Source organism: Phyllobates terribilis, unplaced genomic scaffold, assembly GCF_046119375.1.
Source record: "Phyllobates terribilis strain yellow unplaced genomic scaffold, ASM4611937v1 Scaffold_12__6_contigs__length_324123572, whole genome shotgun sequence".
In the NCBI taxonomy this organism is placed as follows: Eukaryota; Metazoa; Chordata; class Amphibia; order Anura; family Dendrobatidae; genus Phyllobates; species Phyllobates terribilis.
In genome coordinates this window covers 79388717-79412718 of record NW_027362772.1, presented here as the reverse complement: position 1 = coordinate 79412718, position 24002 = coordinate 79388717, and the positions used below count along the sequence as shown (strand labels likewise).

The window sequence follows — 24002 nt, the reverse complement described above, 5'->3', positions numbered from 1 at the left end:
GCACACCGCCCTATTAAGACAAAGATAAATATATGAATAGGGGGTTTTGTTTGTTTGTCTTGAGCACTTTGCACTTTTTGTGAGTTTTTTAATATTATATGAAATAAAGGTTAATTTTTACTTTGAGTCCCCCTTATCTTCTACACCAACTACAATGGTTGGGCACTACAACGTACTGGTCACTACAATGTACTGGTCACTACAAAGTACTGGTCACTACAATGGCAGATTTGCAATATTCACTCAGCAACATCCACTGCTGGTCACTTCTGGAAAACACCCATCTAGTCAAATCGTCACTACACCTGTAGATAAATTCCCAAAGGGGCATAATTTCCAAAATGGGGTCACTTGAGGGGGGATTCTGCTGTTCAGAGCAGGTAGGGGCTCTGTATATGAAGTCTGTAAACTATTCTATTATCATTTGTTCTCCAAGAGTCAAATAGCGCTCTGTCCCTCCCGAGTCTTGCAGTGTGGCTAAGTAGTACTGTACCGTATTGCCACATTCAGCAGAAATTGTGGGACATATTTTTGTGCCATTTTTTACCAATATCCCAGTGTGAAAATGTAAAATCTGGAGCTAAAACAAAATTTTGGTGGTAAAAATTATTTTTTCACTGCGCAATAGTATAAGATTCTATGATGTCAATATGATCCCCTATATCAGTGGTTCGCAACACCAGTCTTCAAGACCCACCAACAGGTCATGTTTTCAAGATTTCCTTAGTATTGCACAGCTGATAATTGCATCACCTGCACAGGCAATAATTCCATCACCTGTGTAATACTAAGGAAATCCTGAAAACATGATTTGTTGGTGGGTCCTGAGGACTGGAGTTGAGAACCACTGCCCTAGATGAATTCATTGAGAGGTGTAGTTTGTAAAATGGGGTCACTGATGGGGGGTTCTGCTGTTCTGTCACCTCAGGGGCTCTCTCAGTGGGTCATGGCACCCACAAACCATAACAGTAAAATCTGCAATATAATATGGCGCTTCTTCCCTTCTGAGCTTACCACTGAGCCTGAGAAGTATTTCCTGATTACATGTAGGGTATTGGTACGCTCAAGCAGGAGAAATTGTACATCAAACTGTGAGTTTCAGTTTTTTCTATTAGCCCTTATTAAAATAAAAAATTTGGGGCTAAAACAACATTTTAGTGGTAAAAATTAGTGATGAGAGAGCGTGCTCAGATAAGGGGTTATCCGAGAACGTTCGGGTGCTAGCAGAGTATCTTCGGCGTACTCGAAAAATAGGTTTGAGTCGCGGCAGCTACATGTCACCTGTCTGTTAGACAGCCGCAACACATGCAGGGATTGCCTAACAAACAGGCAATCCCTGCTTTTGGTGCGGATGTCGAACAGACACGCGACATGCAGCTGCAGAAGATACTCAGTTAGCAACCGAGCGTGCTCGGATAACCCCTTATCCGAGCACGCTCTCTCATCCCTAGTAAAACTGTAATTATTCTTTCTTCACCGCCCAATGGTATAAAATGTAATGTCAATATACTCACTACACCCCTAGATGAATTAATTGAATAATGGAGTGTAGTTTGTAAAATGAGGTCACTTATGAGGGGTTTCTGCTGTTCTGACACCTCAGGGACTCTGCAAATGTGACATGGCACTCTCAAACCATTCTGGAAAAATCTGCACTCCAATAAGATGCTTCTTCCCTTCTGAGCTTTGCACTGTGCATCAAAAGTAGTTTTTGGACACATATTGTTATGATCTGCTACATGTACTAAGGAAAGATAGGGGAAAGCTAAGACTAAACTGAATCCCTACGATGTAGCGGGCTGCCTGGTCCTAGCGAACAGTCCCGCCTTAGTCCTCGGCTAGTCTGAACGAAGACCTATAGCATTAAGGGAGGGGTCCCTAAAAGAACTAAGGACTGGAACAAAAATGGGACACCTCCTAAACAGAGAAGTTGTTGCAGAACACAAAAAGACAAACTGACAAAAAGTACTAGAGGTCCCAGAAGGACCAATCGAACTGACAGAGATAGGCACAGAAGCACCTGGCTAGAGAAACAGTCAAACACTGAAGTCCAGCACAGCCTGAAGGGCGGAGCTGGAATATAAAGGCAGATGGTCACGTGACCGCAAAACACAAGATGGAAAAACCAAACAGGAGGGTTCTAACAGTACCCCCTCTTTTATGAGGATCCTCCGGATCCTCCAGGCCCAGGTCTATCCGGAAACCTCCTGTGGAAAGCTTTAACAAGCCTAGGAGCAGAGACATCATCCGTCCTTACCCAGGAGTTGTCTTCGGGACCGAAACCCTTCCAGTAGACAAGATACTGTAATCTCCCTCTATGCCATCTAGAATTCAAGATACGAGAAATTTCATATTCGCCGTCTTCCACAACAGGAGGAACTGTGACAGTGGCGTCCCTATCAGATACATCAGCCTTTTTCAACAAGGAAACATGAAACACAGGATTAATCTTCCAGGAAGTAGGGACATCCAACCTAACAGCAGATGGGTTAACAACCTGAAGCACTTTAAATGGCCCCACAAACTTAGGACCCAGTTTTTTAGAGGGAATCCTCAACCGCAGGTTCTTCGAGGACAACCAAACCATGTCACCCACAGTAAACAAAACCTACTTACGTTTCCTTTCAAAATACTTCTTAGACTTCTTGTTAGCCTCTTGAAGGTTGCAACGTACATTAGTCTAAACTCTCTCCAAATCACCGGAAAAATTTTCCTCCTCCGGCACCGCCGACCCCAATTTGGAGAACAAACCAAAAGACGGATGTCTCCCAGTACAACAAAAAAAAGGAGAACACCCAGTAGAGGAGGATGTATGATTGTTAAGAGCAAATTCTGCAAGAGGCAGAAACTCAGACCACACCTCTTGATTGTCCGCCACAAAACAACGCAAAGACTGTTCAACATCCTGGTTCTTTCTTTCAGTCTGTCCATTAGACTCAGGATGATACCCAGACGAAAATGACAAATGGACTCCCAACCTGTCACAAAAAGCATGCCAAAAGCGAGCCACAAACTGAGGTCCTCTATCAGAAACTATATCCGTGGGAACGCCATGGAGCTTGACAATCTCCTTAACAAGCGCCTTAGCGAGTGTCTTGGTGCAGGGCAACTTAATGAATGGAACCAAATGACACATCTTACTAAAACGGTCCACGACCACCCATATGACAGTAAAACCCTCGGACACAGGAAGATCAGTAATAAAATCCATTGTGAGATGCGTCCAAGGCGCACTAGGAACCTCCAGAGGGCAAAGCAACCCCGCAGCAGGAGTATATGAAGCCTTTGACCTAGCACACACAGTACATTGACGCACCCACTTGATGACTTCCTTCTGCCATCCAGGCCACCAAAAACTGCGACTGATAAGTCTCTTAGTCTCCGAAATTCCTGGATGACCTGCCAACCAAGACTCATGACACTCCACAAATAAATCTCTCCTAAAGGCTCTAGGCACGAACAACCTCCCATGGGGAGTGTTAGATGGAGCATCATCTTGAGCTTTCAGAATCCCATTCTCCAAAACGGAGTCCAATGCCGCCACTACAACTCCTTTCTGTAAAATGCTCTCCTCCTCCTTGGCACCGACCGTAGGAGAGAAGCTGCGAGATAAAGCATCGGCTTTAACATTCTTAGTACCAGGGATATAGGTAACAGAAAAATGAAACCGATAAAATAAAAGTGCCCACCTAGCTTGACGGGCATTCAAGCGCTTGGCAGCATCCAGATAGATCAAATTCTTATGATCTGTGAAAACCTGAATAGGAAATCTAGCGCCTTCCAAAAAATGACGCCAATGTTCAAAAGCAAGTTTAATAGCCAGCAACTCCCGATTTCCAACATCATAATTCAGTTCGGTTTCCGAAATTTTTTTCGAAAAGAAGGCTCAAAGATGTACTCCATCCTTGTTCTCCTGAGACAAAACTGCTCCGACCCCCACCGATGAAGCATCGACCTCGACCAAAAAAGGCTTGGTCTCATCAAGCTGCATAAGGATAGGGGCAGAACTGAACCTCTCTTTGAGATACTCAAACGCTTCAATGGCCTCAGTAGTCCACTGGGCCGTATTCGCACCTTTCCTGGTGAGATCAGTTAGAGGTTTAACAATTACAGAAAAATTCTTAATGAATTTCCTGTAATAATTGGCAAAACCCCCAAATCTCTGTATAGATTTCAAACCAATAGGCCTAGGCCATTCCTGCACAGCCTGAACCTTCACAGTGTCCATCTCAAAGCCCTCGCTGGAGACAATGTAGCCCAAAAAACTAATTTTCTGCACAGCGAACTCACATTTCTCCAGCTTAGCAAAGAGTGAATTATCACTCAATAACTGCAAGACTTCACGTACACTCTGCCAATGGGACTCCAGATCTGGCGAATAAATCAAAATGTCATCCAAATACACAACCACATTCTTACCAATCAAAGGTCTCAGGATGTCATTAATAAGGTTCTGAAAAAATGCAGGTGCATTGGTAAGACCAAAAGGCATCACCAGATTCTCAAAATGACCTACCGGAGTGTTAAAAGCAGGTTTCCATTCATCACCCTCCTTCACTCGTAACAAATTGTATGCCCCCCGGAGATTAATTTTAGAGAACCACTTGGCCCCCACAAACTGGTTAAACAAGTCAGGAATTAACGGCAATGGGTAGGAATTGCGTACGGTAATCTTATTAATTTCACAAAAATCCAGACATGGGCGTAAACCCCGGTCCTTTTTTATAACAAAGAAAAATCCAACTGCCACAGGCGACTTAGAAGGTCTAATGTGACCAGCAGCCAGGCTAGTCTGTATGTACTCCTCCAAGGCCTTTCTTTCAGGGATAGTCAGATTAAACAAGCGACTCTTGGGAAGAATAGCTCCCGGAACAAACTCAATGGCGCAACATAATCCCTATGAGGCGGTAAAACTTGTGACTCCTCCTCTGAAAAAACCCTCCAAAAATCTTGAATAGGTACAGGTAATTCCCCTTTTTCCACAGCCGCAATGCGACCATTACAACATTTATCATAGCACTTCGGACTCCAAGACTTAATCACATTAGTAGACCAGTCCAGCAAAGGATTGTGCAGTTTTAACCAAGGCAATCCTAGAACGACCGGAGAGGGTAAATTATCTAAAACAACCAAGTCCAAAATTTCTTGGTGAACTCCATTGATAGTGAGGGGAAATGCAGCAACTTTATGAGTAATACATTTCAAGGGAGTGTTATCAATTGCAATCACAGAAATAGGTGATGACAAAGGTTTGGATTTCAATTTAAGATTTTCCAAAACCCTTTATCACTCACATTAAGTGTTGAACCACAATCCACAAATCTCCCTGCAAAGTAGTACTCCCAGAAAGAAATACTCCTGCAGAGCGTAAACAAGCTATACGGGCGTAACTGACCTTTTTTTTTTCTTTACTTAAACGACGCTCACAATACTTAATCAAATGGTCAGCTTTACCACAATAAAGACACAATCCCTCGGCGAACCTCCGGTCTCTTTCCTGAGAGCGGAGTGACATCGCCCAAACCTCCATCGGTTCTCCGCTGTCTGATCAGATTTTCTGGGGACTAGGAACTGACATTACAGGAGTCTTTACCTCATTAAGCCTGCACCTCAGCCTCCTGTCCACACGAACAGCTAACTGCATGGCATCCTGCAGAGTCTCAGGTGCAGGGAATGCAATTAGCAGATCATTAACCCTTTCACTCAGACCAGCAAGAAATAGACATCTCAGCGCAGGATCATTCCATTTAACTTCTGAGGCCCATCTTCTGAAGTGTGTGCAACAATTTTCAACATCACCTGATCCCTGATTCAAACGCCTGAGTTCTGCTTCAGCAGATGAGATTCGATCAGGATCGTCATATAATAGCCCCATAGCAGAAAAAAATTCTTCAACAGACCTTAAACACGGATCATTAGGTTGGAGAGAAAAGGCCCTCCCCTGTGGTTTATTGCGCAAAAGTGACATAATAAAACCAATGCCCTGTGATTCATTCCGAGAGGACCTTGGTCTCAAACGAAAATATAACAAACAAGCATTTTTAAAGGAAAAAAAATCTTGCTGTTTACCATAAAAAACATCAGGCAGTCCCACCTTGGGTTCGACAAAATGCACTCCGGAACAGCTACTCACGTGTTGCTGAAGCTCAGCCACCTCCAGAGACAATCCCTGCAAGCGTTGAGCCAAATCCTGGAAGGAAACCACACTGATCCCCAAATTTCTTTTCTTTTAGTTTTTTGGGCTGGACTTACTGTTATGATCTGCAACATGTACTAAGGAAAGATAGGGGAAAGCTGTCCCTAAAGTAAGACTAAGATGAATCCCTACAATGTAGCGGGCTGCCTGTTCCTAGCGAACAGACCCGCCTTAGTCCTCGGCTAGTCTGAACGAAGACCTATAGCATTAAGGGAGGGGTCCCTAAAAGAACAAAGGACTGGAACAAAAATGGGACACCTACTAAACAGAGAAGTTGTTGCAGAACACAAAAAGACAAACTGACAAAAAGTACTAGAGGTCCCAGAAGGACCAAGCGAACTGACAGAGAAAGGCACCGAAGCACCTGGCTAGAGAGAGAGTCAAACACTGAAGTCCAGCACAGCCAGGAGGGCGGAGCTGGAATATAAAGGCAGATGGTCACGTGACCACGAAACACAAGATGGAAAAAACAAACAGGAGGGTTCTAACATATATATGGGGTATTAGCGCACTCAGGAGATATTGTGTAACAAATTGTACCATTCAATTTCTCCTATTATCTCTTTTGAAAATTAAAAACTTGGGGCTAAAGCAATATTTTAGTGGAAAAAATGGTAATTTTCCATTGTGTCAACCCAATGTTATACAATTCTGTGAATCGCCTGAGGCTTTAAAATGCTCACTACACTCCTAGATGAATTCCGCAAGAGGTGTAGCTTTCAAAATGGAGTCACTTGTGTGGGTTTCTGCTGTTTTGGCATGTCAGGGGCTCTTCAAATGTGACATGGCATCCGCAATCTATTCCAGACAAAATTGCGCTCCAGAATTCAATTGGTGCTCCTTCCCTACCGAGCACTACCGAGGATTTACGCCACATATGGGGTATCAGCATACTCAGGAGAAATTGTACAACAAATTGTATGGTCCATTTTCTTTTGTTACCCTTGTGAAAATGAAAAATTTGGGGCTGAGAAAACATTTTTGCAGGAAAAATTTTGGAAAAAGTAACATTGAAATTGTTTCCTTCTACAGTGCTTTAATTCCCATAAAACACCTGACCGGTTAATAAACTTCTTGAATGTGATTTTGAGGACTTTGAGGGGTGCAGTTTTTAAAATGGTGTCACTTATGGGTATTTTCTGTCATATAGGCCCCTCAATGTCGCTTCAAATGTGATATGGTCCCTAAAAACATTTTTTTGTTGGAAAAATTAGAAATTGCTGATAAATTTGAACCCTTCTAACTTCATAACAAAAACAAAATTATGTTTCAAAAATGATGCTGTTGTAAAGTAGACATGCAGTAAATGTTATTTATTAACTTTATTAACTATTTTGTGTGATATGACTATCTGGTTTAAGGGCGTACAAATTAAAAGTTTGAAAATTGCTAAATTTTCAAAATTTTCAACAAAATGCCGATATTTTCACAAATAAATGCAAAAAAATTGACCTAAATTTACCACTGCCATAAAGTACAATGTGTCATGAAAAAACACAATCTCAGAATCATTGGTTGGAATATGTTGAAGCGTCCCAGAGTTATTACCACATAAAGTAACACTGGTCAGAAATGTAAAATTTGGCTTTGTCAGGAAGGTGAAAACAGACTCGGGGGTGAAGGGGTTACCGGAGTGTAATTAGCAAAAGTACACTGTTTATCACTACTTAAAATAAAAAAGAAATACACATGTGAAAAATATGTTTGTTATTCCAATGCTGAAGTCATTTATCTCTGATGGGAGTAACGCATTCATGTTTTCTTTCCAGGGCTACAACATCCGCTCACTCCGGAATCTAACATATACCAAAGCTTGCAACCAATGTCTCCCATGGAGCTAGAAAGACAGGAGACTCCTCCACCCCTTCCACAACGAAGGACAAATTCCCTAATGTTTGCACCCCCTGGTAAAGCAAATCATTTTCTATTTCCATCCACTAATGTCTCTAAAGATCGATAGATTGCTCTGCTCTGCTGATCAATAAAATACCACACTACAATATTTATAAATAATATTCCTCCACATGAAGATATAGCATCCTACCAGTGGTTATAGAGCAGATCCATATTTAGTGTCATGGAGAAAGATTCAGTATAACTTTGTATGAGTCCAGTGGGCGGCCCTATATAGTGATTACTCCTTAAAAAAGCCAAGGGCGAAACGTGCGTCGGAGTCCTGGGGTCCTAACTTCTATGTTGTTCTCTTTTTCATGGTATGTCTTTTGCTTGATATATGCAATGCATTTATTCATATTGATTACTTACATATATATTTATACAATTACTTATTTTATATATTTATTTTTTTGCTATATCTTATATACACAGACTAATTTCTTTGAGAATACAACACTATTATTTACAGTATATGATACATTTGTCATAAAATTTCTTTTGTGTATTGCTCCCCCAAACTTTATTATATATACTTTTATCATGACATTTTTATTTCTTTTTGTGGTTATTCACGTCCTCCCTTTATGTGTAGATTACAATATACCTAGTGTGAATATCCACCTAGATTAATGACATATTATTTATATCTTGGTATATTTCTATAACCTTGTATGAGTCCAGTGGGCGGTAGTATATCATTATTGATAGCTATGTTAGCAGGGAGAGCTGTCAATCACTAATTAGGACCGCCCACTGGACTCCTAAGTATAGAACGTGCAGATATTTAAATGGATAAATTACAAGTTATATTGAATATTTTCCCACAAAACTATGTATCAATCAGCTCAGCTCCTAGTGTTCTATACCCTGAGACCTTCAGTTACCGAATTTCCACTAGTGATTTCAAATTCCCCTTTACAAATTATATTCCTCCACAGGAAGATGCCATCCTGCCTGTGGTTATAGGGCAGGAAAAGCTGAGCAGATTGATATTTAGTGTTGTGGGAAAAGATTCAGTATAACTTAAATTTAATCTATTAAATCCCAGTTCTTTCTATGCTTAAGAGTCCAGTGGGCGGTCCACCTTAGTAATTGTTACGCTCACGCCCGGACTAACTGTTGTGAGTGTGGTTAGTGATCCCACTGGACCATGAACCGAGGAGTGCCTGGAGGAGCGTAACTAAGTATCAACTCGGTCCGACCAAGGTCACGTGGCGGCTCAGTCGACTCCGTGAACCAGGGAGGAACCGAGCAGAGGGACCAGGTGCTACTCCAGGTCAGACCCCGGTCACAGCTGTTGACCCACACCAGGGAATGCAGGAACAGGCAGGTTAGGCTGGCATACAGACAGGAGGGTACTGGCAGGCACGGCTGGTATGAAGACAGGTGGGTATTGGCAGGCATGACTGGCATGCAGACAGGTGGGCACTGGCAGGCACGGCTGGCATGCAGACAGGTGGGCACTGACAGGCACGGCTGGCATGCAGACAGGCGGGTACTGGCAGGTAGGAACACAGGCAGGATAGGGACCAGTACAGACTGGGACACAGGAACGGAGCCGCAGGTGCGATGAACAAGCAGAGCGGAGCAAAACCGCAGGTGCGATGAACAAGCAGAGCGGAGCAAAACCGCAGGTGCGATGAACAAGCAGAGCGGAGCAAAACCGTAGGTGCGGTGAACAAGCAGAGCGGAGCAAAACAGCAGGTGCAGTGAGCAAGCAGAGCGGAGCAAAACCGCAGGTGCGGTGAACAAGCAGAGCGGAGCGTAACCGCAGGTGCGGTGAACAAGCAGACCAGAGCGTAACCGCAGGTGCGGTGAACAAGCAGACTAGAGCGTAACCGCAGGTGCGGTGAACAAGCGGAGTAGAGTGGAAACGCAGGTGTGGTGAACAAGCAGAGCAGAGTGGAACCGCAGGTGCGGTGAACAAGCAGAGCAGAGTGGAACCGCAAGTGCGGTGAACAAGCAGAGCGGAACCGCAGGTGCGGTGTACAAGCAGAGCAGAGCGGAACCGCAGGTGCGGTGAACAAGCAGAGCGGAGCGGAATCGCAGGTGCGGTGAACAAGCTGAGCAGAGCGGAACCGCAGGTGCGGTGAACAAGCAGAGCAGAGCGGAACCGCAGGTGCGGTGAACAAGCAGAGCAGAGCGGAACCGCAGGTGCGGTGAACAAGCAGAGCGGAACCGCAGGTGCGGTGAACAAGTAGAGCAGAGCAGAACAAAACCCGCAGGTGCGGTGAACAAGCAGAGCAGAGCAGAACAAAACCCGCGGGTGCGGTGAACAAGCAGAGCAGAACAGAGCAGAAGGTGCAGGCAGACAGGACAGGGCTCTGTTCACATGGAGCAGACTGGAAAATACAGGAAGATAGCTAGAACACAGGAGGTAGATACGGAGGCAGGGAAACGGGACAAGCAGAACCAGATACACAGAAGCTACTTGCAATGAAGTAGCGAGTGGACACAAAACTCACAAACAGAAGTACAGAGACAATGAGTTGGAGTTAGGTGCAGGTTCAGACACTGCAGGAAAAGGGAAGGTTCGGACATAGAGACAAACAGGTAACGGGCTAGGACACTGTTCAGACAGTAACTGAACCAGGAACAAGATACAGGAACGAGCTTGGGAACTCAGCCCCCAGGGTGGCGGAAACAGACTAGAAGTCACAGATACAGGCAACAGGCCTGGGTATACAGCCCCCAGGGTGGCGGAACAGACAAGATACAGGACAGGACCTGGCAACTCAGTTGCACAGAACACACTGAATGAAAGTGTTGCTCAGGCACCCCCTACTGGGTGGAGGGGGTTTAAGTATCCAGTGACTCACAGCAATAGGCTGGGGAGGCATTAGGAGTGCGCACACAGTAACTATAAGAATCAGACAGTAGCCGCGCCGCCGCCCTAAGCAATCAGACAAGAGACACAGCAGGTACTGGAGCAAAGTGTGCAGCCTGGATTGATAGGTAAGATGGCGGTCTTGCATGGTGGGAGGTGGTAAGCCATGCCAGCACGCCGCCAGGTATGTTACAGTGATTGACTGCCCACTGCACTCTTAAGCATATAAAGAACAGGAATTTAAAGGATTAAATACAGGCTATATTGAATCTTTTACCACAAAACTATATATTGATCTGCTCAGCTCCTCATGCTCTATAATATGATGCCTTAAGATTAAACATCATTAACTTTTAGGCTGGGGCTATACGTGACTTTAGCAGCGACACCTGTTGCATGACAAAAGTTTGCTAGGGGACGCTGCTTGATCGCAAGTGAATGGGGTAGTATTGTGACTCCCGAGGATACTGCAACAGGCTATTTGCAAAAATATCCAATGCAGTTGGGCCTTTTGTGACTCGCTTTACATGGTTGCAGTACCCTTGGGGTCACAATGTGACCCCATCCACTTCCGATGTAGCAGCGACACCTAGTGGACAAATTCGCCACATAACTCGATCCTTAATGGGATAGATTCCCTTTAATATTCTCACGTGCTGCACTAAACTATTAGACTTCTCTACCTTCTGTTTCTCTGAATCATTACACTTGTACTGTCAGGCGACATAATTACCATTGGTCAAGGTTGGTGGCCATATCTGCAGGATATTTAATCACAACCATATTGCTTTTTCTGTATAAAATTACTTTTGAGCGTTTATCTTGTGTTCTCATTTTAGTGCCTGAGGAGCCACGCTGCAGAGTCTCTCCAGAGTCTAACATGTACGTAGGCTTGCATCCACCATCTCCCGTGAACTTAGATGGCAGGAAGACGCCTCCTCCTCCTCCTCCTCCATATCGCAAAAATATGTGTACAGATTCAGGTACAGTGATACTATCTGCAGGGTTAGAAGTCCACGGGTTATAATGGAGCTCCACCATGATAGCAGCAATGAAGTCCACCTGTGGTCAAGGAGAATTCTGCGCAATATTGATAAATTGCCATTTATTTCATGGTTTACCTATGGCTAATGCTTTTCAGTTTGGCCTCCTTTGACGTATGCAGGATATTGTGCAACCTTTATTCCATTCATTCCTCTTATTTCAGGAATAACGGCAAGTTCTGCAAGGAATAGTGCGCATTATGCAACCATTAATCGCCAAACTGAGCAACAAACAACCATTAATATCCTTCCTACAACTCAAAACACCCCGCCGCCCATTCCAGACCGCAAGAAGAAACCTTCAGCATACAAACCATCTGGTAAATTGACGACTGCAGACTTAGAAACCTATTCATTATTGCATTTGCACCTTTTTTTGTCTAGTTTTTTGGTGTTTTTCTCTTATTCTTTTAATGTGTGCCTTATTTAAAATCTATTCTATGTTTTCCTGTTGCTGTTGTTTTTTTACATTCTCCTTTTTGCCAGTGTTTGGGGTTTCCAGATGTTTTTGGTTGATTTATTAATTGTGACTTTTTAAAATATTTGATTTTTTTTGCGCAAATGTACTCTAGTCTCTCCCATCTTCTCTAGAGTAACTTTTTGTATGCCTAGAATTTTTGTGCAAATTTTGCGACATTTTAGCATGCAAGTTTTTGAGCTAAAAAGTCGAAAAAAGGTTAAAGACAAAAATAAAGAACTTCTTTTATTTTACGCAAAATTCATGAACCGCGTGCGCTATTTTGAAAAATTTAGTGCGAAAAACATCAAAGAATATCAAAGGATAAAAAAAGTGATGCAAACGATCAATTGGGCTTTTAATACACTGCTCAAAAAAATAAAGGGAACACCCAAATAACACATCCTAGATCAGAATGAATGAAATATTCTCATTGAATACTTTGTTCTGTACAAAGTTGAATGTGCTGACAACAAAATCACACAAAAATCATCAATGGAAATCAAATGTATTAACCACGAGGCCTGGATTTGGAGTCACCCCCAAAATTAAAGTGGAAAAACACACTACAGGCTGATCCAACTTTGATGTAATGTCCATAAAACAAGTCAAAATGAGGCTCAGTATTGTGTGTGGCCTCCACTTGCCTGTATGACCTCCCTACAACGCCTGGGCATGCTCCTGATGAGGTTGCCGATGGTCTCCTGTGGGATCTCCTACCAGATCTGGTGCAACGTGACGTTGGTGGATGGAGCGAGACATGATGTGCTCAATCGGATTCAGGTCTGGGGAATGGGCGGGCCAGTCCATAGCTTCAATGCCTTCATCTTTCAGGAACTGCTGACACACTCCAGCCACATGAGGTCTGGCATTGTCCTGCATTAGGAGGAACCCAGGGCCAACCGCGCCAGCATATGGTCTCACAAGGGGTCTGAGGATCTCATCCCGGTACCTAATGGCAGTCAGGCTACCTCTGGCGAGCACATGGAGGGCTGTGCGGCCCTCCAAAGAAATGCCACCCCACACCATTACTGACCCACTGCCAAACCGTCATGCTGAAGGATGCTGCAGGCAGCAGATCGCTCTCCACGGCGTCTCCAGACTCTGTCACGTTTGTCACATGTGCTCAGTGTGAACCTGCTTTCATCTGTGAAGAGCACAGGGCACCAGTGGCAACTTTGCCAATCCTGGTGTTCTGTGGCAAATGCGAAGTTTCCTGCACGGTGTTGGGCTGTGAGCACAACCCCCATCTGAGAACGTCGGGCCCTCATACCACCCTCATGGAGTCGGTTTCTAACCGTTTGTGCAGACACATGCACATTTGTGGCCTGCTGGAGATCATTTTGCAGGGCTCTGGCAGTGCTCCTCCTGTTCCTCCTTGCACAAAGGCGGAGGTAGCGGTCCTGCTGCTGGGTTGTTGCCCTCCTACGGCCCCCTCCACATCTCCTGGTGTACTGGCCTGTCTCCTTGTAGCGCCTCCAGCCTCTGGACACTACGCTGACAGACACAGCAAACCTTCTTGCCACAGCTCGCATTGATATGCCATCATGGATGAGCTGCACTACCTGAGCAACTTCTGTGGGTTGTAGAGTCCGTCTCATGCTACCATGAGTGTGAAAGCACAACCAACATTCAAAAGAGACCAAAACATCAGCCAGAAAGCATTGGTACTGAGATGTGGTCTGTGGTCCCCACCAGCAGAACCACTCCTTTATTGAGGGTGTCTTAATAATTGCCAATAATTTCCATCTATTGTCTATTCCATTTGCACAACAGCATGTGAAATTGATTGTCAATCAGTGTTGCTTCCTAAGTGGACAGTTTGATTTTGCAGAGGTTTGATTTACTTGGAGTTATATTCTGTTGTTTAAGTGTTCCCTTTATTTTTTTGAGCAGTGTATATATCATACTACTACTTTCTGCAGCATTTCATGTCCGTAGTATTCTGGGTCTACGTTCTGGTCTTTTGTACCCATAACAAAAGATTCTTTTACTTTTCTACTCCACAACGGGGGTGCAAAGGTAACAGTCGCACCCGGGTCTAATACCTGAGGAGGTCCATAGGTCTCTTCACATAGCAGGTGAATTGCTCTGATTTCAGTTTGCACCATGTAATTACTCATTCCTCCTGCGGGGGTGCTGCAGGAGTATTAAACCCTTGTTTTCTATGCTACAAACAGGAAGGAAACTTGTAACTATTCCCATTCTAAATGTAACTAGATAACTTTTGCTAGCATAGAAGTTTTGGGTCATTGGACAATGGGTTTAAGTAGTCCTTAGAACTGTAAATTTGTCATCTACGCGTATAAGTTTCTACTCACTGTCATGATCCTCACTATCAGGGTTATTTCTTTTTTTTTGTATATTTTTCATTCAATTTCAGTGAGAGTTTCCTGTTCCATAGATGGGACTCAGCCTGAAGCCCTTGTATATGATTATGCCAGTTGTGATGTCTCCGAGCCTAATCGTAAGGACAGACCATAAATGATTGTCATGATATATAGGGCTTTGTAGTTGACGTTTACACTAATTCGCCGATTTATCATCTCCCCACTTTTCTAGAGTAATTTGCTCTTTATTAGTGGCTTTAGTATTTGCGCCTTATTCTCTATAAGTTTTGCGCCTTTTTTAAGTTTCTCTTTTTTTATTTGTCTCTTGACGACTTTATTTTCCAAATGTGTTGGTTCCTGCCCTTCCTGTCGCTGGGCAGCGTTGTGGGTGATATGGGGTGACAGTTCTAGTTCTGTGTCTTCTGGGAATTAACTTCTGTCAGTGTTTGCTCCCTGCTGTGTGGTCTGGGTGTGGCTGCAAACTATTTAAGCTCCTGAAATCCTGCTGTCCACTGCCAGTTAGAATCTGACTTACTTCTGTGCAACTTGATTCCCAGTGGACATTCCTGATTTTGACCCGGGCTCGTTTTTGATTATTCTCATTGTTTACGATTTTGTCGATCTCCTGTTTCTGAACCGGTTACCAGATCATTCTCTTGGTGCCTCTTATTCGCTCCTCCGGACAGCAGTCCTTCCATGGAAGCAATCCAATGGACCCTGTTGTGAGACCAGATCCCTGTACAGGGGTTAAAGTGCTGAGGACTGTGTTCTTCTGAAATCTGCCACACAGAGTGGCCTGTGCCATGTCTGTCCAAGGTAGCATTTATGAGCCAGCGGCCTCTGACAGACGTAACACTTTGTCTAGCTAGGTATTTTAGACAGATTCAAGAAATGTGACTTTTACCAAATGTCTCATTTTTTTGCACCATCTTACTCCAGTCCCTGCCTGCAGTAAAGTTTCTGGTGGAGTTTTTAATTTGGCACAATTTATCACTTTTTAGTGGATTTAGAACTTTTAAAAGTTGCAAAGGTCCTTAAAAACAAAGATTAGGGTCATGTAGGGATAGCCTACGTTGAGCGGGGGCACCATGTCTATTTATTAGGGTGGCAACCTCCGCGGCTAAGTAGGGTCAAGGAGGGACAAAACACTCCGCTCACCCTCCTTTAGATATTTCCTACTAATTTGGCATATTTCAGGTACTGAAAAAAACAGTACTGGAGATTAGAGATGAGCGGTGTTCGACTCGAACTGTTCGCCAATCTCAAATTCGAGCTGTTTTGGGCGGTGTTCGAGCCTTTCGATGAACCCGAACGATTTGCAAAAAATCCGGCTGTTCGAGGTTATGTTCGATAACTATTCGTGCACCAAAATCGTAACTGGATTTTTTCACTGTAATACTGTTAATCAATGTTAATAGACAGTTTCAGTGTAGAGTGGGCGGGGGGAGGGGCAGGGGATGTATCTCCGCAGAAATAATGCCGATCTCCATTTTTTTTTTCTTTCCCGCATTTACAGTGGGGAGGTGCAATCTGTCAGCCTATCAGCAGCGCACACATGCAGCGAAGTGCTTTTTTTTCCACACAAGCAAGGGCATGTGTCATTGGCTGTGTATGTCACATGTCCTTGCCCTATAAGACCCAGCCATTTTCCCCGTCGCCACCATTTTCTCACTGCTGCAGCTGAGTGTTAGACGGCACCGCTGCTGCTGTGGGCGCTATACTTTGTAACTCTGTGAATTGCAAGCGAATTTGCTCTTAAATAGACAGATAGGTTTAGGGAGTAGGGACTAGTTGTAATTGCAGCCCTTTTGAGGGCTAAGTTACAGCAGTTCCTAGCACTTTTTGCCAGGCAGGTCTGTGCCAGTGCTGTGCAAGTGTTTTTCACAGCATTTGGCTAAATCTAGCTAAGCAAATCCTTTTGGGCCTCTAGCAGTGTGTGTTAGTCAGTGGAGTAGCCTATCTGTGTTGCAAGCTACACCACCTGTGTATCTAATACCAATTTTTTACTGCACCTAGCCAAGTAAAACCTTTTGGGCATAGTAGCAGTGTCTGTTACTCATTGGAGTAGCCCATCTGTACCAAGCTACACCACCTTTGTATTTAATAATTTTTTACTGCATCTAGCCAAGTAAAACCTTTTGGGCATAGTAGCAGTGTCTGGTAGTCAGTGGAGTAGCCCATCTGTACCAAGCTACACCACCTTTGTATTTAATAACAATTTTTTACTGCATCTAGCCCAGTAAATCCTTTTGGGCCTGTAGCAGTGTCTGTTATTCATTGTAGTAGCCCATCTGTACCAAGCTACATCACCTTTGTATTTAATAACAATTTTTTACTGCATCTAGCCAAGTAAAACCTTTTGGGCATAGTAGCAGTGTCTGGTAGTCAGTGGAGTAGCCCATCTCTACCAAGCTACACCACCTTTGTATTTAATAACAATTTTTTACTGCATCTAGCCCAGTAAATACTTTTGGGCCTGTAGCAGTGTCTGTTACTCTTTGTAGTAGCCCATCTGTACCAAGCTACACCACCTTTGTATTTAATAACAATTTTTTACTGCATCTAGCCCAGTAAAACCTTTTGGGCCTGTAGCAGTGTCTGTTACTCATTGTAGTAGCCCATTTGTACCAAGCTACACCACCTTTGTGTCTAATAAAATTGTTTTACTGCATCTAACCCAGCCAATCCTTTTGGGCTAGTACCACAGTTTGGCCACTCAGCTCTGCTCGGTTTCCATCCATTGTTTTTTGTGCAAACAACTACAGAGTTGTCAATTAGTTAACCACCAAAATGAGTGGCAAAAGGCCTGCTGCTGGTGGAAAGGGGAATAGGCGTGTTGGAAATGGAAAAAAAGGTTGTGTCCGTGGGGTAGGTGTTAAAGCAGCAGTAACATCTGCAGAAGAAAGACCATCTTCCAGCCAAACTAAGATGTCTACTTCTTTTCATGGACAATGTGATACGATCCCTTTCTTATGGACACGCCCATCACTACAAATTCCAGATGAGGCACAAAAACAGCAGGTGCTTCAACGGATATCAAGTGCTCCTTCAAGTGGGCTCTCCTCCACCTCAACTTCAACATCACAAATACTCCAGTCCTCAGAGGTGTCACCCCAATCGCACTTGCTTCCTCGCAGCTCCCAAGTCTCCAGCTGCCCGTCTGAGTATGAGGCAACACAGATGGTTGAGTCTGCAGAGCTGTTTACTCATACCATAGCCTGGGAAACGAAGGTCTGCTCCAGAGCTTCTGTTAATCCAGACGAGGAAATGATTTGCACTGATGCCCAGAATCTTTATGAGCTGGATCCAGGACCAGATGAAGAAGGTTCTGAGCATAATGTAGACCCTCGTTCCCAAACTGTAACTCCTGTTGGTGGAGACAATCATGAAGACGATGATGAGACTCAAATACCTGATTGGAGCGACAACTTGACTTTTCGGTCAGGGCAGGAAGAGGTTGGCTCTGAGGACGACGGGTGTGAGAACACACAGGGTGATGATGAGGAGGTTGGAGATCCCACTTACTGTCAACCCACAGTCAGCCAGTCGATGAGGTCAACAGAGGAGGTGGAGGAGGATGCTATTGACGATGAGGTTAGGTTGCGCCTTCCTGGACAGAGACGGAGTACTGGAAGCACGTCAACAATGCATCCTTAACCACAACTCTGCCTCTGACCACAAGTCGTGGTGGCTCTTCAGGTCGCATGGGCTCTAAGCCTTGCATAGCCTGGGCATTTTTTCAGATCGATAAGGATGACCCAACTCGTGTTATCTGTAATATTTGTCACCAAAAGCTAAGTAGAGGCCAAAAAATCCATAGTTTGAGTACTTCATGCATGAACCGTCACATGGATATGAAGCATAAGTTGCAGTGGGAAGCTCACTGTGCTACAATGCGGCCTAGCAGGCCGGGCCAACCACCGTCTGCCCCATATTGTGCATCCGCGGCCTCTTCATCCTCTGTGACTGGGGGGACAGCAGTCACACCTGTTTTGGGACGCAGACCTGCCACCTCTTTACCCGCAACAGCCAGCGTGATTGGCAGGTCATCATTTTCTTTGGAGGTGGTAACACCAGATGGTGTTGAGCGCTCTCCGACATCGAGAGCACCACCTTTGGATCAAGGCAAGCTAACTTTTCCGCCTGCATCTTCCTCACAGACCGGCAGTTTGCCGGGGACACCCTACTCAACCCTGTCTAAGCACAACAGCCAGCCCTCGGTCCCTCAGATGTGGACAAGTAAAAGACCATTTCCTCCTAGCCATGACAAAGCTAAGAGGTTGAATTTCACCATCTGCAAGCTCTTGGCTACAGAAATGCTGCCTTTCTACCTGGTGGACACAGAGGATTTTCGAGACCTTATGTCCGTCGCAGTGCCCCAGTACCAAATGCCCAGTCGGCACTACTTCTCAAAGAAAGGTGTGCTCCACCAGCATGTCGCACACAACATCACCGCTTCTTTGAGAAACACTGTGTGTGACAGGGTGCGTTTCACCACAGACACTTGGACGAGTAGGCATGGACAGGGGCGTTACATGTCGCTGACCGGGCACTGGGTAACTATGGTGACAGCAGGACTAGGGGCTGCTGTCCAAGTATTGCCGTCCCCACGAGTTGTGCGTCAATCCTCTTTATTTAGAAGTTCCTCCACTGCTTCTGCCTCCTCAACCTCCTCTCGGTCCTCCACCTGCACCCAAAGCCTGTCTGGTAATGCCACAAGCTTTCTAACTGCGCAGAAGGGATCCTGCACACCTCCTTACTATGCTGGCAGCAGGGCTCAATGGCATCAGGCGGTGTTTACTTTGAAATGTCTGGGAAATGTGAGTCACACAGCTGAGGAGTTGTGGTCAGCTCTGGAGACCCAGTTTCATGAATGGTTGTCTCCACTGGACCTGCAACCAGGGAAGGCCGTGTGCGACAATGCTGCAAACCTGGGTGCGGCCCTTCGCCGGGGCAATGTCACACACGTGCCTTGTATGGCTCACGTGTTGAACCTGGTTGTCCAGCAATTTTTAGCCCACTATCCCGGACTAGATGGCCTTCTGCAGAGGGCACGGTCGCTGTGTGCTCACTTCCGCCGTTCGCATCCCGCAGCTCAACGAATTACATCTCTACAGAAGTCGTTGGGCCTGCCAGTTCACCGGCTGAAATGCGATGTGCCGACACGGTGGAATTCAGCTCTGCACATGTTGCAGCGACTGTGGCAGCACCGACAAGCCCTGGTGCAATACGTTCTGACGTATAGCCTGGGCCAATAAGATCCAGAGGTGGGGTAAATCACGCTGCAGGAGTGGTCTCAGATCAGGGACCTATGCACCCTTCTGCACAGTTTTGAAAAGGCGACGAAGATGTTTAGTGCTGACGATGCTATTATCAGCATGACTATTCCGGTGATTTACATGCTGGAGCACACGTTAAACAGAATTCGGAGTCAGGTGGTGGGACAAGAGGAGGGGGAGGAAGTAGAGGAGGATTCGTATGCGGAAGGGATAACATCTCGGCAGCACCAAGGCGGCAGGCATGGGAGGGTGGGGGAGAGGGATTAACCAGGGCGCATGGTAGCAGCCAAACTGTTGAGGAAGGTGCAGGAGCTGAGGAAGAAGTGGAGGACGAACTGGCGATGGGCATGGAAGACTCATCAGATGAGGGAGACCTTGATCACATTTCTGTTGTGCGAGGTTGGGGGGAGAGGACAGAGGAAGGAAGCATGATTCTTACCTCGCTACCAACACAACAAGAACTTGGTCCTCCTGGATGCGCAAGACACATGATTGCCTTCTTGCTGCACTACCTGCAACATGACCCTCGAATTGTCAGAATTCGAAATAATCCTGACTACTGGGTTGCCACACTCTTAGATCCCCGGTACAAAAGTAAATTTGCCGAAATAATTCCTGCCATAGAAAGGGATTCACACATGCAGGAGTATCAGCTGAGGCTGTTGCAGAATCTTACATGTGCTTTTCCACAAAGCACCAGTGGTTCACGTAGTGAATCTCACAGTTCTAACTTGCCAACCGTGGGACTGTCGAGTCTTCATCACTCAAACCGTAACAGTAACACAGTATCTGCTGGTAACAGCAATTTTGTGGAATCGTTTCACCACTTTTTTAGACCATCCTTTGCAAGGCCACAGGAGACAAGAAGTCTGACACATAGTCAACGCCTAGAGAGGATGGTACAGGAGTATCTCCAAGTGAACATCGAAGCCATGACTGTGTCACTGGACCCTTGCTCATTTTGGGCTTCCAATCTTGAAAAATCACCGGAGCTCGCCACTCACGCCTTGGAGATCTTGTCATGCCCTGCAGCCAGCGTTCTCTCTGAACGTGTGTTCAGCGCTGCTGGTAGTGTGCTGACAGATAAGCGCACGCGGCTGTCCACTGAGAATGTAGACAGACTCACGTTCATAAAGATGAACAAATCATGGATCCGCAAGGACTTTTCTACCCCTGTGTCATCCTGGGGAGACTAAAAGCTTGAGGATTTGGTAAAATCACCTCACCAACCGTTTTAAGCAACTCTGGGGCAATTGATGCTACTTAAGTGGTGTCTGTGCCACAATTTTTGGAAAAAATGGAGACTTTTTTTTTGAGTCCCCTTGCTGTGTTTTACATGACTTTGGCATCGTCAATTCCAGGTGGGTCGGGTCTCTCCCCCCCCTTTTAACCGTAAGAAAATACATACACTATGGCTTGGGGTAACACAGATGGTTGAGTCTGAAGAGCTGTTTACTCATACTATAGCCTGGGAATCAGAGGTCTGCTCCAAAGCTTCAGTGTCTGCTAGTCAGCGAAGTAGCCACCAACTGTAGATCTAATTACAAATTTTTAACTGCATCTAGCCCAGGCAATACTTTGGGCCTAGTAGCAGTGTCTGCTAGTCAGTGGAGTATCCCAGCTGTTAAGCAAGCTACACCACCTGTGGTTTGGACACTTAATTTTTTCAAAGTAAATGCTTCGGGCCCCCGGGACACTCAGTGAAGAGCATCGGGGAGGCGCCCCAAGGCAAAGGGGCTGGGACTAGCGGTAGCACGCCTTGCGGTGGACCGCCAAGCTCGATATAAGCTTATAAAAGCTTTTTAACTGCCGCAGCTTTAGTGGACGCTACTGGAGCTGCAATTACCGCGGCTGCTGGCATCAGACTTGCCCTCCAAAAGATCCTTGTAAAAGGATTTAAAGTGTACTCGTTCAAATTACAGAGCCAATTTAAATTACAGAGCTTAGACCTGCCTCCACCGCGGGGGGGCTCGACCCAGCAGCGGACAGGCACCAGTATCGGGAGAGGGGGGCTGGCCGTCAGGGTCCACCGCGGCTCTGGCACAAACCCGGCGACATGGAGGTCGCACGGGCAGGAACGGACTGGCCGTGTCGGCTTCGCACTCCAGCGTAGTCCCTCTGCCCGCTCGCGCCCGTTACTTCAAAGGGATGCACAAGCGGCTTTTCTTCCCAAGGCTGTTCCCCGCCCAGCAGGAACGTGGGGGAGCTCAGGTCGGCCTTCCACTGTACTCCCTTACCTCCCTCGTCCTCTTTCCTTCTTCCGTTCTCCATGCAACCCCTCGGCTCTGTGGTGTCTGCTCTCCCTCCAGCTCTCTCCTTCTCACAGGTGGACTACAGCGTGTATTCACACTGTGGCGAATCTTTTGGGCCCAGGCATAAGAAGTTGTCGAGGTAATGGATAATATGTGCCCCCTTAGAAACGTCCATTACAACCCATTCGAGGAAGCAACTAAACGCCTCAAATAGTGAGCAGGATCTGGACCACCCCATGGGCAAACAGCGATCTATATAGTATGCTCCTTCCCAGAAGCAGCCCAATAGGTGGACACTATTCGGAGGCACAGGTAGTAAGTAACCGGAACGCCGCATCAATGTCTGTTTTGGCCATTAGGGTGACCCTTCCCAACTTCTTGATCCGCCTGATTGACTTGTCAAAGGATGTACAGTATATACTACTGTACTTGGTTCCGCATCGATGTTGTCATTTACTGACCTGCCCCTTGGATATGACAAATGGTGGATTAGTCCGAATGTATTGGGTTCCGTTTTTGGCACAACTCACAACGGGGATACCTCTACGTCTTGTAAGGAAAGTGTTCTGAATGGAACCGCTATTCTACCTAAAGATATTTCTTTTTTTAATTTTCTTGTCACGACGTCTGGGTGTTGGTAGGCTGATTTTAGATTTTTACTCCAACCTTTCTTGATTTTAGAAGGGCATGACATGCCTATATCTGTGTCTCCCCCTCCTTTTACTCCTCCACCTCTTTTCTTTTCGCATGACTATATGTACTTGTCACTTTTCCATGTGTTAGTTGTGTCTTCTGAGCAGTTTGTCAGCTTTTGGACACCTTTGAAGGTGTTTTCTATGTGTTTCTATGTGTTTTTGTTTGCCTGCCATTGGTTTTAACGGTGTTCGACGAACAGTTCGACGAACAGTTCGGCGAACACACCGGTGTTCGACGAATCGAACCCGAACAATACGGGGGTGGCTCAACTCTACTGGAGATATCCGTGTCCATCTGTCAGCATTGTCCCCTGCTTGTGCTGTGTTCACTGCCAGCAAGGGACAATGTTAGCAGTTGTATTCATCCCCCGCCATGTCCTGTAAGTGTAAAACTAAGAATAAAATAAAAAACACTTATACTCACCTGTCGAGATATTGTCCCAGGCTGTAATCCATCTGACCGACAATTCTGCATTAGCGTCTGTGGTGGCTTAATGAAACCGCACATGCTGAGGAGCAGAGGAGAATGACTCGCTTCAGCGAGTGGGCCCTTGAACTGTGCTGAGCTCACTGAGTGACAGAACACCGCTCCCTGAGCTCAGCAAAGTGCAGGGGCCCGCTCACTGCAGTGAGTCATTCTCTTCTGCTCCTCAGTGTTTGCAGTCACTTCAAGCCACTGCAGAGGCTGATGCAGAATTGTCGGTCAGATGGATTACAGCGTGGGATAGTATCATGGACAGGCTAGTATAAGTGTTTTTTATTTTATTTTTATTTTTACACTTGCAGTACATGGCGGGGGCTGAATACAACTGTTAACATTGTCCTCTGCTGGCGATGATCGCAGCACCAGCAGGGGACAATGATGACAGATGCCTTCAGCACCCGGTGCCTGGAAACAGTGGTAACTGTACATTTATTCCCAGGCGCCAGTACGTGTCACACTCATGACACATGGATGTCATCCATGTGTCATCAGTGTGGGACGTTTTGTAGCCCGTGCAGCGTGAAAAAAAAGGACATGTCAGCG

The 24002-nt window shown here is 45.6% G+C and overlaps 1 protein-coding gene across 2 annotated transcripts in view; it reads left to right on the top strand.

Annotated features, from left to right (window-relative positions):
* The window catches only part of LOC141173103 (circularly permutated Ras protein 1-like), an 87015-nt gene that overhangs the window by 36631 nt on the left and 26382 nt on the right, over positions 1-24002 (top strand). For both annotated transcript variants that reach the window (XM_073657746.1, XM_073657747.1), the window contains exons 5-7: positions 7966-8103; positions 11759-11902; positions 12127-12282. In XM_073657746.1, the coding sequence (XP_073513847.1) occupies positions 7966-8103; positions 11759-11902; positions 12127-12282 (438 nt within the window). The remainder of the gene's footprint in view (positions 1-7965; positions 8104-11758; positions 11903-12126; positions 12283-24002) is intronic.